Here is a 14,259-nt window from a genome sequence, read left to right as displayed (position 1 = left end):
TGCTGGGGGCCCTGGGAACCGCCCCCCCCTCCCCAAAGAAACGCAAACCTCGTCAGCGAACAGGGCTCAGAGGTAGGCCACTCCCCCGGCACGCCAGACCCCGTGGACATGGCTCAGGGGTCTGATTTGGCTGGCAGGAAGTGCTAAACTGGAGGAAACACCGTTCATGGCTCAGGGGTCGTCGTCCGGCTTGCACAGGGGCTGCGCCGGGATCAACCGGCAGCTGAACCGGCAGCTGAGGAACCCCTTGCAGCCGCCCGAGGGGAGCGTCAGACCCCCCTGTACGCGCGCAGGACCAACCAATGCACGCCGAGTGCGTCCGGGACCCAACGAGCAGACAGAAGCGAGCAAAACGAAAGGGAAGAGGAAGAGAAAGCGCGGGAGGAGGGGAGCGAGGAGGGAGGGAGGAGCAGTGCAGGCCCCGGAAGCTGACCTGCACGCGTGGGGTGGGGGCAGGCCACGCCGAGACAGGGCCGCCAGGACTGCGGACCGGGGTCAGCAGCGGCCAACGTGACCCCGCGAGGAAGTCTGTGTAACCGGAAAGCACGCGCTGGAAGCTCTCTCCAACGCGTAGCCTTGGGCCGTGGTCGGCAAACCGCGGCTCGCGAGCCACGGGCGGCTCTCTGGCCCCTGGAGTGTGGCTCTTCCACAAAATACCACGGCCTGGGCGGGTCTATTTGGAAGAAGTGCCGTTAGGAGAAGTTTAAGTTTAAAAAATGTGGCTCTCCAAAGAAATTCCCATCGTTGTGCTGTTGGTATGTGGCTCCGCTGACGAACGAGTTTGCCGACCACTGGCCTTGGGACAGCCCGGCACTTCCCGTTCTCCTGGCGTCCGGGAGCCGTGGCGAGGCGCCCACCGCCGAGGAAACGCTGGCGAGGCGTTCCCTAAGCCTCTGCCTGCCACTCACACTCGGCTTCTGCGAACTCGCCGGCAAAGACACCAGCAGGAGCAGGAGCAGGAGCAGGGGCAGGGGCAGGAGCAGGGGCAGGGGCAGGAGCAGGAGCAGGAGCAGGGGCAGGAGCAGGAGCAGGAGCAGGGGCAGGGGCAGGAGCAGGGGCAGGGGCAGGGGCAGGGGCAGGGGCAGGAGCAGGAGCCGCACGACGGAGCCTGAGTACCAGAGCCTAAGCCGGGGGCCGCGGAGCGAGCAGCCCTCCCTGCCGACAGCTGCACCCCCAGCCGCGCCCGCTCGGCTTTCCCAGCGGGCAAGGCGGGAGCAGGACAGGCAGACAAGCACATCCGCTTGTATTTAGAAAGCGCACCCGACTCGCTCTCTCCAAAAAGCAGAAAGGGGCCGAAGCGATGAACTGGCTCACGTAAGAGCTGGGAGGACTCAGGGCGACCGGAGGCCGGGCATTGGAGCGTGCCTGAGGACTACAGGGACGCGCGCGTCCCCCGGAGCCATGTGGGGATCTGGCCACGTCCAACGGATAAAGTGCGTCCGAGTGGGGCGCACCGCACCGGGGAGTGATGGTCCTCACTAGGGTCTCCCAGTGGGAGGGGGAGGCAGCAGGACCAGAGCCTCCACCTCCCTTGGCAACAGCAGCGCGACCCCGGGCCGTGTTCAATCGCAACACACACTCCAGCCCCGTCTTCGGTGGAGCAGAGGCTTTTGTGGAGAAGAGAAACGAGGCCGCCAGGACTTGTTCAAATTCCCCCAATTTGGGAAAATGTGTCCCGGAGCCTCCTGCACCGTCTCCTGTCCCTGCTGAGGTCACTACGCCCAGTGCCGGTCAGAGGGCTCGGGCGCCACGGAGGGAGGGGCCCTGTGACCAGGGACAGCGCACGCAGCGTCGAGAAGAATGCATTTTGGTTTAAATAAATCAAACGTTAAGAACCAAAATTCACGAGTGAAGAAGCAGGACCTCATCTGTCACCAGAAGGGCGGTGGCACGCCACGTCCGTGCTCTGAAAACGGACCGTTAAGTATCGAGGTGCATTTCCCAGGAGACCGAGCACGTGACGAGGGGAAGGACTTCGCTAAGAAATGAAGGCGTCGTAGGTCCAAACAGGACGAGCCTGTTCCCTTAAAGAAACACTGACGCCGAACAGGCTGAAACCACGTGGCGAATGGGGGCGGGGCCTGGCCAGGGAGGGTCAGGCCCACGGCACCCAGCCCTGCCCCACGCTGAGCGCAGGCGAGGACCAGGCCCAGCGGAGGACGGAGTGCTCCCCGCGTGCCCAGGCCGCTCCCAGGGGCCCCGAGGCTGCGCGTGCAGCGCTGACTGTCCCCGGCATGCCATCATGCCCCTGTGGCAGCCAGGGCCCGGCGGGACGGAAGGCCAGGTCGGGCACGAGTGCCTGGGGGGCGCCTACCGTCCTCAAGGAGACTTAGAGACATGTGGGCGAAGTGCACTGGGACCCTTATCTGAACCAAATTAATTTAAAGGCCTTTTTTTTTAAGCAATTGGTGAAATCTGAACACGGATGGGATGTTACATCATTTTCTTTGTTTGTTGTTGCTGAGGGTTTCCTATTTTTATTTAAAAAGCCTTCATTGTTAGAAGTATTCAGCTGTCCCTTCGCCGACCCCTTCCTTTTAAAGTGTAACTGACCCTGCTGGGCCAGGAGAAGGGGCCCTTCTTAGAGGTGCGGGCAGCTTCGCCCAGGTTCCCTCTAGAAGGTCCCAAAGGACGGGGGTGGGGGGGGCAGGAGGCAGAAACGAGGGTAAGGGACAGTCAGCTAGCAGGCTTTGAAGCCGGGAGCAGGGAAAGGGGGCGGACGACCCCCTTCCCTCGGAGGTCAGGTTTTAAACTCCCACGGTAAGACTTGTAAAAGGCGAAGGGCAAGAGGGCTGTTCTTTGAGTCTGACAGCTTCCCAGACGGTTGTGAGCAGACCCTGCGTGGCCAGCGGGCCAGGAAGTGGCCCGGGCGCCTGCCTGGTCAGGGAGGAGCCACAGTGCGTCTCCTGTGCGGGTGAGGGGTGGGCGGTGAGCTCTGCAGGGAGCGCCACTGCAGGAGCTGCTCCATCAGTCATAGGGCTGCCCCCACCCCTGGCCAGTGCCTCCCGGGGATGCTGAGGGCGTGTGGCCAGGCTTCGACCTCGGGGTGTTAGTCCTCTTGACCTTGAGGGCCCTGGGAGGGCCACAATGTGGACGACGCCAGGAGCTGTGCCCAGGGACCCCATCCTATGGCCACGTGCAGGAAGCCGTCCCAGCCCAGGGGAGCCGAGCCACTCCCTGGTGAGAAAGGCCCCGGGCCGGCTGTGCGCTGGGCTGTCTGCTCTCGCGATGCTGACGTAGGGCACACACGGTGCCCAGGGCCTTGCTGATCGATCCGAGTGACCGGCCTGGCCTGGCCTGCTCCCTTCAGCACAGGCGGGCACGGTAACAGCAGGCACAGAGATGGCGACCCTCACTGGGGGACAGGCCTCGTGCAACCCACACGCCCTGAGCGCCCTCGTCTGCTCAGTGAGGCCCTCCTTCTGCCCCGTCCGGAGCGAGGCCTGGGCGGACCCCACGCCCACAGCCCTCCGCACCTGCCCGTGCGCTTACCCGTCCACCAGCCCCTGCTGCTTGATGATCCTGTGCGACTCCTCCCTGGAGATCCTGCCGTGGAACCAGTGCTGGCTCTTGTGAATCACTGTGGACGGAGAGGGAGGAGGGGGTAAGGAAGAGGGAGGGGGGTAAGGAAGAGGGAGGGGGGTAAGGAAGAGGGAGGGGGGTAAGGAAGAGGGAGGGGGGTAAGGAAGAGGGAGGGGGTAAGGAAGAGGGAGGGGGGTAAGGAAGAGGGAGGGGGGTAAGGAAGAGGGAGGGGGTAAGGAAGAGGGAGGGGGGTAAGGAAGAGGGAGGGGGGTAAGGAAGAGGGAGGGGGGTAAGGAAGAGGGAGGGGGGTAAGGAAGAGGGAGGGGGGTAAGGAAGAGGGAGGGGGGTAAGGAAGAGGGAGGGGGGTAAGGAAGAGGGAGGGGGGTAAGGAAGAGGGAGGGGGGTAAGGAAGAGGGAGGGGGGTAAGGAAGAGGGAGGGGGTAAGGAAGAGGGAGGGGGGTAAGGAAGAGGGAGGGGGGTAAGGAAGAGGGAGGGTGGGTCCCGGCCCTGCACAGGGCTGCCCCGAGCACAGCCATGTGGCTGGCGGGCCCCTTCCTGAGGCCATCGGGCACCCTGGGTGGACGGCGGGGGTGGGGGTGGGGGTGGGAGCGGGTTCCGTGGCACACAGCGGCCCACGTACCGGTGTTGAGGGAGGAGTGGGCGAGGGGGCTTTGGCTGCCGAGGGCGCTCATCCTGGTGCTGCGTCTCTGCAAGGGAAACGCCACGTCAGTGCCGCCAGCAGACAGCAGGGCCGCCAACCCCGTCCACGCTGCTCAGGGCGTCCCGCGGGGAGGACGGGGCCTGGCCCGAGTGACCGCCCGCGCCTGTCTGCCCACGGAGAACCAAGAGCTGCGGGCCCCGGGGGGTAAAGCGGAGCCAGGAGCACCGAGCAGGCGTGCTCCTGACAGTCCCGCCCCGAGGCGGAGGCTCCGTCTGCTTCCCACGGGAGACGTGTGGGGAGCTGGATGAATCTCAGCGGAAACCACAGGCTCCCCCCGCCCTGCTGTGGGGGCCCCTCCTCGGCACGCTCCGAGCTCAGGAGCGCTTTGGAGCCAGAGTTGCAGCTCCTGCTTCGGGCACCGTCTTCAGAGTCAGAGAACTGTGGGAGCTGGGTGCCGTTCTTCCATCTGGAGAGCAGGAACGTGAAGGATGGTGCGAGGCCACGGAGCCGGTCGGTGGTGGAGCCACGAGGCGTGGGCTCTGTGGCCCGCGCACCCAGGCCCTGACAACTCCTCAGCAGGGACCGTTCCGTGTGGAGGCCCTGACGCCCCCGCTCCTGTCCTGGTCCTTCCCGGGGTGCCCAGGGGACAGGAGGCGGGGCGCTGCGGACGGGTAATCTCGACGCCGCCCTCCCCCCAGCTCCTTACCCCCTGGCCAACACCCACAGAGCTCTGTCCTGGAGCAGCGCGAGGCAGGGATCCCGCGGGGGAGGGGCTGCCGTACCCTTACCCTCCAGGCGTGTCCTTCCTCCAGGGCGGCGCTCTCCGCCTCGTCGGGGTTGTCGATCACTCTGCCGGTCTGCCCGGAGAAGTCCATGGCCACGAGGGAGTTCTCGGAGACACTGCGCTGCAGGGGGGGGGGGCGCGCGTCTTGAACATAGGAACCGCCAGAGCACGCGGGGCGCTCGGCACGAGGCAGCCCTCGGCGCCGGGGAAGGGCCGGGAGCACCCCACCCAACTCCCCGAGGTGCGGGTGGGAACTCGGGGGCAGGCACATGGGCCCTTCAGCTAACATGGGTTTGGTCTCTCCTAAGACTGAGAAATGCCCCCCTCCGGTGGGCGCGCCAGTGCAGGGACACAGGCCTCCTCTGGCGTGAAGGGACAGAGGTCCCAGGAAGGGACACAGGTCACGGAGACCGTGCAGTGGGTGGACGCGTGTGTCTGCACCTCTGGGAAGGCGGGTGTGCCCTGAGCACCGGGGGACTCTGTCTCCTCCCTCTCCTCTCACCAGCCAAGGACCCAGGGGCATGGCCAAGGGCACCCAGGTCTCAGGGCCGGAAGCAAAGGTGAGAGGGCAGCCCTCAGGGAGTCCGCGCCGCCACTGCCCACCTGCACACTGAGCGGAGCATCCCCCTAACCCAGCCGTGGGCAAACGACGGCCCGCGGGCCGGATCCGGCTGTTCTACCCGGTTCTCTTGCTCTCCCCTCCGCTCCTTTACTTTGAATTTATATTAGTTCACACAAACACTCCATCCATGCTTTTGTTCCGGCCCTCCGGTCCAGTTTAAGAACCCATGGTGGCCCTCGAGTCAAAAAGTTTGCCCACCCCTGCCCCAAAGTATCCGGGGGCTGCAGGGCGGGGGGGGGGGGGACAGGCTGGCTTCTCGGGGACCCCAGGCCTGAGCTGCACCCCGCCCCCCATAACCCTGTCCGCACGAGACATGGGGGCGGCTCTCTGTGAAGAGCTGCCGGGATGGCCCTGGCTCTGAAGGCGGCAGGTCCACTTACCACAGGCCCGGAGAGGGAGCTCAGGTAGGCCGCCTTTCTGTGGTGGGGGAGCCGGTAGTTCTGGTAGAGGGTCATTCCATACTACGGGCCAAAGCCAGAGTCAGGGCTGGTGTGGTGGGAGAGGTGGGGGGCCTGGAGCCCCTCAGAGCCCCGCATGCCCGGTTCACTTTGCTTTTCCCAAAACAGGTCACACACGTGCAGACCGAAAGCATCTCCATAACCGTCTCCCCCACCTCTGCTCACATCCACGGCTGCTCTGCTCTCCCCGAATCTCTCCCGTCTCCGTCCACCAGCGTCTACACCAGTGGTTCCCAGTGTGGGGCACACACGCCACGGGGGGGCAATTGAACTTTTAAGGGGGGCAATTCGAGAGTAAGTTATTCACAGTCATTTTTTTTTTTTGCATTTCTTATGGTTCTAGGGGCCTCACATACTACATGTAAATATATACTGTGACATATTCATGCATTTCAGCTATTACATGTTTTGAAACTTTATTTGCTGTTTTTTCATTTCACTTCATATTGTTATTTTTTAAACAAGTTCTTAGTGATTCCGTCCTCAGGACTTCCGCTGTCCTTTCCTGCTTCCATTTCTCTCTCATGGACGCCGTGTTCTTTGGAAGCTCGTGCGGACCACGTTCATGGCCTGTTAGGGTTCCTCCCCATGGACGGGAGCTCGCCTTTGGAATAATGAGGACTGTATGTCCCAGGGGGCACCAGGACTTCAGAGATGCTTAGGTGGGGTGTGGCCAAAAGAAGGCTGGGGAGCACGGGGCCCCCCGTTACAGAACACGGAGGTTTCCACGCCCCTCCTCCCGGTGCCCGCTCTGAGCACAGGGCTCAGGGCTGCTCTTCGCTGCTGTTCCCTCAGCCTCCACAGGGGGCCCCAGTGAGCTGCTCCTGCCTTTCGGCTGCAGAGCGCTCCCGTGGCTGTGGCTGGGCACCCCGAAACTCTCTCCACCGGCCCCGATGGGCGTTTAGCTTTCAAAGTGGCCCGGGAAGGCGTACACACCCCATCTCGGCACCGCCCTTTCCGGGAAACAGTACAATCATCATTTCAGACCCTCTTTGTCTCATCGGTGGCAAACATCACAAGAGCAAGGTTCTGGGGCAGAGAGGCGCGGGAGCGTGCGGGGCTCCGTCCCGTGCGTCTCCGGGGGGGAGTCTGTGCCCAGCCTCCGCCGCCCCCGCTTCTCTAGGCGGCTCCACCTGGAGTCTGTCCAGCTGCAAGCGGCAGTGGGGCTGGGGGTTTAGTGACCAGATTCCTGGACCACGCCCTGTGTTGGCGCCAGGTCAGCGAGCAACTTCCCTCCAGATCCCTGCTCAGCCAAGTTCCTCCTGATCAACTAACTCGAGTGGGCTTTGTGAACCCAAGGGCTGGGGAGACGCGGGGGGTCCGAGGGGTGTTTGCTCAGACGTTTGTGGGGATGGAAGGCGAAGGGGGGGGTCCCCCCACCCCAGGCGCCGTTACTGAAGAGCCTGGGACTCGCTCTGGCCACTGCTGAGAAGCTGCTGTCTGGGGGACGATCCCCAGGAGTCCCAACCCATCAAGTTCCTTTAGAACTCGCTGCCTGGCGGCACCCCCTGCCCTGGCCACCGCTCGGCTGTGCCGCCGAGTCACGTGTGCCTGGGGACCCCGACTCTCGGGCAGCCAGGAGTCTGAGAGTTGGCCGAGAAAGCAATCCACCCTCCTGCGAGCTCCTAGTGTCCCGACTCCTGGTCCTTCTCTCTCTCTTCCCGTCCCTTCTCTCTCTCTTCCCGTCCCTCTCACCCAGACCCTGGCCCCTGGCCCTCTCCCTGCCCCCACGCCCTGGGCACATGTGGTAGTGCCTGGAGGCACTCAAGTCGGCTCACCTCGTAGGGGTGCCAGGGCACCGAGTGGGGAGATCAGGGATGCTAGGCGTCCCACCTGCACGGGCCCGCACCCGCCCCATGTGCGCGGGGCCCAGGTCGGCCACCGGCTCTGCCCTCCCCCTGGGAAGCCTCGGGGAGAAGCTCCCAAAACCCCGTGGGCAAGAGGGGCGACGATCCCCCGATCATCAAAACCTGGACGAAGCAGGGCCGGGGCACGTCTCGCAGGGACAGATGCGCGTACCTTGAGCAGCCGAAAAGCGGTCATCCAGCAGATGCGGCCCTGCTCATCCTCCGCACACAGCAGCCGCAGCTCCTTTGTCTCCTGCAGGACTTTGTTTGGCTTTTAAAGGAGGTAAAGGAAGACGTGGTGAGTGTCCCAGAGCCAATCAGAAGCCCGCCTCGGGCTCGGGCAGGACTGAAGCGACACTCACACACACAGATTGGCTGGGCGTCCCCACAGGGGCCCCCTCTGAACCACCACGCCTTCCCCAGGGCCTCTGAGCTCCTCAGGACGGACACCTCCTCGTTAACACACAGAAAACCTTTTCACACGAATGAATCGACCCAGTGTGAGACCATATGACTGGTTTTAGAGAAAAGCAGCAAGCAGGGAAGAATGCACAATCTGAATTCCAAAGTGGCCAGCGGGGACGCACGCCGGCTGCAGGGCCAGCAGGGGCGGAGGTACCTTCAGGCAGAAGCCGAACTCCGTGGGGGTGTGGTACTGCTTCTTGCCGGAGATCACGGAGAAGACGCTGCAGCCCTCCAGGTCGGCCAGCAGCTGCAAGTGCCGGGGCTCCTGTGAGGGAGGGAGGGAGGAGGCAGCGTTTAACCGGGACCGGCTGTTCCCGTCCTGGCCAACAGAGGGCAGGCCGCGCACCTCCCGCAGACATTCCGCAGGGCGCAGCCACGTGGAAGAGAATCCCCAAGTTAAAACCAAAGTCGCCCTGCCCCCACCAGAAACCCCTCCCCATTCCTAGACAGAAGACTGTTAGAATGTACTGGCCCTCTGCCAACTCAGAGCCCCAGAACCAGATATTCCAAGTTGCAAAGAGGGGCGGGGGGGGGGGGAGGGGGACTCGGAGCCCGAAGGTCAAAGTTAAGAGCACAAGGCTCCAAGGCAGGTCCCATGCCGCCTCCCTGCGTGTCAGACGCCGCCGCGCCTGCAGCTCCCCCAGCTCCCCCTCCTGCGCCCCATCCTCCCACCCAGCTCTGCCTCCAGCTCCAGGCACACAGGTCCCCAGGCTCAGCGTCTCCGAGGAGGGTGAGTGAGCCAGATGCCAGAGCTAGGCGCTGGGAAAGTGACCTGCCCCATCTCCATCCGAGGAAAGACACTCCTCGCAGAGGAAGGAGGCCCACCACCCACGCTCCTTCTCTCTGGCTCCCCCGCGCCCCCCCACCCCAGGCCCCCCTGACACTCCTGGAGCAGCAGGAAATCGGGCTGATGCTTAGCACCCTCGCCTCCCTCTTCCTCCAGGCAAGAGCAGAGACCTCAGCTCTTAGGAGGTACATGCTCGGCCGAGGCCACTGGCCCGGCTCCCACTGCAGGGTGGACGTGGACGCCAGGAGGAGGAGGGCAGCCAGGAGGTGCAAAGACCCACGGAGACCCGAGCAAGGGAAGCCTGCGAGGCCACAGCTCGCTCCGGAAGCCGGCAGCCGTCTGCGCCTCACCTGCCCTCTTCCCCGTGGGGATACATGCAGAACGGCATTTATTCCTTCAGACATCTGTAACGGCACTAGTCCCATCCTGCCTACAGCTGGCTGGGGCCCGAGCTGGGAGGGGGTGCAGCCTGCAGGTTCCAGGTCTGTGTGCTCACCCGCTGTTTCAGCCAGTGCACGGGGAGCCAGGAGCTCCAAGGGGCCCAGGGAGCAGGCAGAGGGAGGCCCCGCCCACTCCGCACCTCCCGCCCGCTGGCGGTGCGGCCGGCCGGCCGGCCTGGCGAAGCTCACCTTGGAGGAGCCCTTGGTGGAGCAGTAGAGCCCCGACCTGCGCAGGCACAGGTACATCTTCTTCCAGGACTTCCTCCCCAGCTCCTTCACTTGCAGGAAGCCTTGAATCTCGGGGCAGCTGCTGGTGTTCAGGAAATTCTGTCAAAGGGCAGGTGTGGAGAGTCAGGTGCTCAGATACTGTAACAAGATGCGTCGTCGGCTTCGTGACATTCTCTGGGTGACTGAAATACTCTTTCCAGGGGCCACACTGAGACTTTCCAGATGACGAACTCCCGCTGTAAGTCTTCACCGTTCTGTCTGACCGGTGTGGACGGGCCGGCGTTAGTGTCTACGTGGACCTTAACTGCAGCTAGAGCGCAGGCCCCCCACTTCCTGGGGAGGCAGCACCGAAGCCACCTGTGTTCTAGCCTCCACAATGTCTGACCACCCGCCACCCCACGCCAGCGCAGGCGAGGAAGTGCCTGCCTTCACTCCCTGAGAACCCCGGGCACACCTGCACACCAGCTCTCCCTGGGCCCCCGGGGGACAGCCCGGTGCCCGGCGAACGACTCCCGAGAGAGGCCCAGAGCCTCTGGGGGTGAGGCCGGGAGGGACTGCACTGAGAGGGGAAACGTGGACAGTTTGGATCAGCCGTGGGCAAACTACGGCCCGCGGGCCGGATCCGGCTGTTCTATCTGGTTCTCTTGCTCTCCCCTCTGCTCCTTTACTTTGAATTTATGTTAGTTCACACAAACACTCCATCCACGCTTTTGTTCCGGCCCTCCGGTCCAGTTTAAGAACCCATGGTGGCCCTCGAGTCAAAAAGTTTGCCCACCCCTGGTTTGGATGCACCTGGGCCCACCCTCCTGGAGCCACTTCGGACCAGGCGATGACAGCAGCCATTGGCCGCTTGGCCATGGCTGTGCGTGGGCCGTGACAAATAAATGTTGCTGGGGCCATGGGGCCTGGGGAGAGGCCTGGACAGGGCTCCCAGGCTCCGAGGCTCCTCTCAGGGGCTGAGACGCCGGTGGTGACCAACCAGCAGAAAAAGAGGGCTAGGGGCTGGATCCTGCCGGCTCCCCTCCCAGGGCCCCTCTTACACCGGGTGGAGGCAGCAGCAGGGCTGCCTGCATGCACAGTTCCCGGTCATGTACATGCTGCACATGCATGTAGGGGCAGCAGTGTGTCCCCTCTTCCGTTCCCGCCGTCCCTGGAGCAGCACGAGCCTCCCGAGGCAGGGCTCCCTCCACGGCAGGGGTGCGGAGAAGCCCCGGTTTCTAGGCCCACGCTTGACCAAGCAGGACCGTTAGCCGAGCGTGCCAGGGGCTCTGCGATGGGCTGAGAGCCCGTGGCCTCCCTCCTGCCCTTGCCCCCCGCTCCGAGCCACAGCAAGTGTCCTGCCACAGGGCCTTTCCACTGTGGAGGGGCCGGCCTCCAGCGGATCGCCCAGGTCGGCACGTATGTCTCGTTTCTCTAAACTCCATTAAGAACTGAGGCCGATCCGTGATTAAGGATGAAACGGCTCCAAGTTTTTGGGAGGCTGCGGCAGCTCCAGGGAGGACTCCGGTCCGGGACCCTGAGGCCCGCTGGCCCTGTACCTGCAGGAGCTGGTTCTGACCACCGTTGGACTGCTGGCACCAGGTGACCATCTGCTCCGGGAAGAAGTTCTACAGGAGCGGGAACACAGACACGCCACAGGTCAGGGCGAGGCGGGGGTCGGCCACCCCCACGGCGGCCACATCCACCTGCCCTGTGCATGGCCTCCCGTCCGCCGGGGCATGTGGGAGCGCCGGCTGCTCTGTGCCTGCTGGGCTGCACGTGAACGTGAGCTCACGTCTCAGTGGCACCGACGCAAGTCACGGCATGAGCCACGCCACTCCGGAAGCTCGGAGATGAGTGGTCAACACGCACAGCCTGTTTTGGGGTGCACCACTTCTTACTTGTGCATGAAGAGCAATGAAGCCGCCAGAGCCAGAGTGGGCCCAGCCTCCTGCCCAGGCCCCCCGGCCCCCCGCCTCCTCAGGAGCCATGCAGAAGCACACTGCACAGGCCCAAGGCCTGTCCTGGTATGTCACCAGACAACACTACCCCCCATCCCCCCCAAAAACAGAAAAGCCGAGACACACCCAGGAGACCAGTCAGCACGCCTGGATATTAACGTCCCTGCTCGCCCTTCCACAGATAATCGCAAGGTGACATCTGCTACTTTGGGGAATAAGCTCTTATTCTGCTGAGTCTCGGACCAATCTGCTCCAAGGCCAGAGCCTGCGCTCCTAATCCCCCTCCCGGTGGAGAAGGCCCTGCCTCGGCAGAGCGTGAGCACTGAGCGAAGCTGCTTCCTTACACAGCAGCCCAGGCCCGCCACCCACTGCCCCGAGTCCCAGTGACGCTCTGCTCTGCTCCCTTGAAATCCAAGTGCCGACGGCAGCACCCCGAGTTCCACCCCGAGCTGAGGAGACAGGACTCACCGTGGGGTTTTTGAAGAACTCGTATTTGCCATAATTCTTCCTGAACAAAAATTTGCTTTCGCCGGCCATGGTGCTGTCCACCTGGGCCACCAGCTCATGGTCTTCCAAGCACCGCTCTGGGAGGAAAAGCGTCTCGTGTGAGAAGGGAGCTTTGCACACAGCCACGCCATCTGGCCGGCCTTCCTGCCACGGACGTGGCGAGCGAGCGGAGAAGAGGTGGACGGAGCTCCATGCACATCTCCCCCTAACGCTCTGCTGAGCGCGGGGAGCGGTGAGACACGAACAGGGAGGCTTCCTCTCCCCGCGGCGTTGACACCAAGGGAGGAAGAGTCACACCCTCCCAGCAAAGGTGCCGGCTCTTGCTGAGCACCGGCCACCACAGCCGGAGCCACGCGCACACAGCGGAGCATGGCCCTGGGTGTGTGGGGGGGAGAGGGGAGGGCGTGAGGAGCAGAGGGCTGCCCTCCTGGTCTGAGGCCCTCAGTGCCTACCCCAGGAGAGGGCCCGGGAGGGAGGAAGGGGACGCTGGGGGAGATAGAGAAGAGGCGGAGGACACGGTGGTGGCGCATCTGGCGGGGGGTGGCTGCGCGCGGCGCCGCGGGTGCTGCCCCTACCGATCCCCAGGTGAGGGTGGTACTCCACCAGGGTCCAGCTGTTGTCGTCCACGCAGTGGCTGCGGTACACCAGCAGCTGGCACAGGTCCCGGGACTTCATGTCCACTGGAATCTCCACCACTTTGCATGTCCCGTCCTCACCAAAGATTTTGACATCCTGCAACAGACAGGGGCGCTCACAGATGAGTAACGGGGGATCTGCTTGTCTTGTTTTCCCTTTTAAGACTTTTTTTAAAATATATTTTATTGATATTTTACAGAGCGGAAGGGAGAGGAGGGATAGAGAGTTAGAAACATCGATGAGAGAGAAACATCAATCAGCTGCCTCCTGCACACCTTCTACTGGGGATGTGCCCGCAACCAAGTTACATGCCCTTGACCGGAATCGAACCTGGGACCTTCCAGTCCGCAGGCTGACGCTCTATCCACTGAGCCACACCGGTTTTGGCATTAAGACTTTTCTGACGAAGGAAAGCTAACGCCACGGAACGCGTCTCTCTCTCCAGGAGCCCGTTCCGGGCGCTGCGGCCACGGGAGCCACCACGGCATTTCAGCTGTTTCTGGAGAGACAGAGCGGGCCATCTAAAAAAGCTAGTTCTGTTTCGAAACGAGTTATCGAAAAGGAAAAGGAAACTTAAAAGGTGGGCTTCTAAGAAATAAAAACTGAACGAAATGAAACAGAAAAAGTAAGGCCCGAGGTGCTCCAACACATGTATAACTGTCACCCCAGCAGCTGGTCCGTAGAGTGTCGCCTGGCTCCTGTCCGCTACCTCCCCCTGCCCCCCGCCCCCCCTGCCCCGACAGTCAGGAGCCCAACAGGGCACTCTCAATGTGCCCGGGACACTCAGGACGAGACCGCGGCCGGGCCTGAGGGACACAGGGCTTCCCCCCACGTGCCGGGGTGAGGCACTTCCCGGTGCAGCCCGTTGCAAAAGCAGACGCCGCAGCAGCAGCTTCACGGAATCCCTGCCTCCTGCGGCTCCACTGCCCTGGCTGTCCGGGGCCCAGCACACCCCCCCCCCCCCACCTTCTCCCACCTCATGTCCACTAAGGCTGAGGAAGAAGCTGAGAAGGATGGATACCAATACACTGAAAGGTGAAATACTAAAAAGAAGGGTGCAGTGAGAACACAGTCACCAACGCTTTGGCCCCGTCCCCGACGGAACGACGGGCAAGCCCCGTTTTCCGGTAACTGTCCAAAGCCGTTCAAACGAAGGGCCCCAGGCAAAGGGAAGCCAAGGAAGACTGGGAGGCTGGGACATGTGCTCTGTCCGGCAACACCCTCAGCCTCTCGGGGAACGTGAGATGCTGGAAAAAAAAAAATCTCACCCCTACAGCCTGGAAAAAGCACTCCGAGGAACAAGATGGCATTTTAGTACTTGCTGCCTCTTGAAAGGGAGTCTGTCCCCGGCCTCTCCCACCC

General features: G+C 63.1%; 1 protein-coding gene across 14 annotated transcripts in view; it reads right to left on the bottom strand.

Moving 5' to 3' along the window:
* The window catches only part of DDC (dopa decarboxylase), a 160,751-nt gene that overhangs the window by 53,792 nt on the left and 92,700 nt on the right, over window positions 1-14,259 (bottom strand). For 10 of the 14 annotated variants that reach the window (XM_080663964.1, XM_080663966.1, XM_080663967.1 and 7 more), the window contains 10 exons: window positions 12,837-12,993; window positions 12,223-12,338; window positions 11,353-11,421; window positions 9,776-9,913; window positions 8,514-8,624; window positions 8,067-8,165; window positions 5,970-6,050; window positions 4,966-5,088; window positions 4,163-4,229; window positions 3,493-3,580 (listed from right to left, as the gene is read on the bottom strand). In XM_080663964.1, the coding sequence (XP_080520090.1) occupies window positions 3,493-3,580; window positions 4,163-4,229; window positions 4,966-5,088; window positions 5,970-6,050; window positions 8,067-8,165; window positions 8,514-8,624; window positions 9,776-9,913; window positions 11,353-11,421; window positions 12,223-12,338; window positions 12,837-12,993 (1,049 nt within the window). The remainder of the gene's footprint in view (window positions 1-3,492; window positions 3,581-4,162; window positions 4,230-4,965; window positions 5,089-5,969; window positions 6,051-8,066; window positions 8,166-8,513; window positions 8,625-9,775; window positions 9,914-11,352; window positions 11,422-12,222; window positions 12,339-12,836; window positions 12,994-14,259) is intronic. The other 4 variants (XM_080663956.1, XM_080663960.1, XM_080663954.1 and 1 more) reach the window with 1 other exon arrangement.

Source organism: Plecotus auritus (assembly GCF_963455305.1).
Source record: "Plecotus auritus genome assembly, chromosome: 4".
NCBI classification, from domain to species: Eukaryota; Metazoa; Chordata; class Mammalia; order Chiroptera; family Vespertilionidae; genus Plecotus; species Plecotus auritus.
The sequence above is the reverse complement of the archived record's forward strand: the minus strand, read 5'-3'. Positions and strand labels throughout refer to the sequence as shown.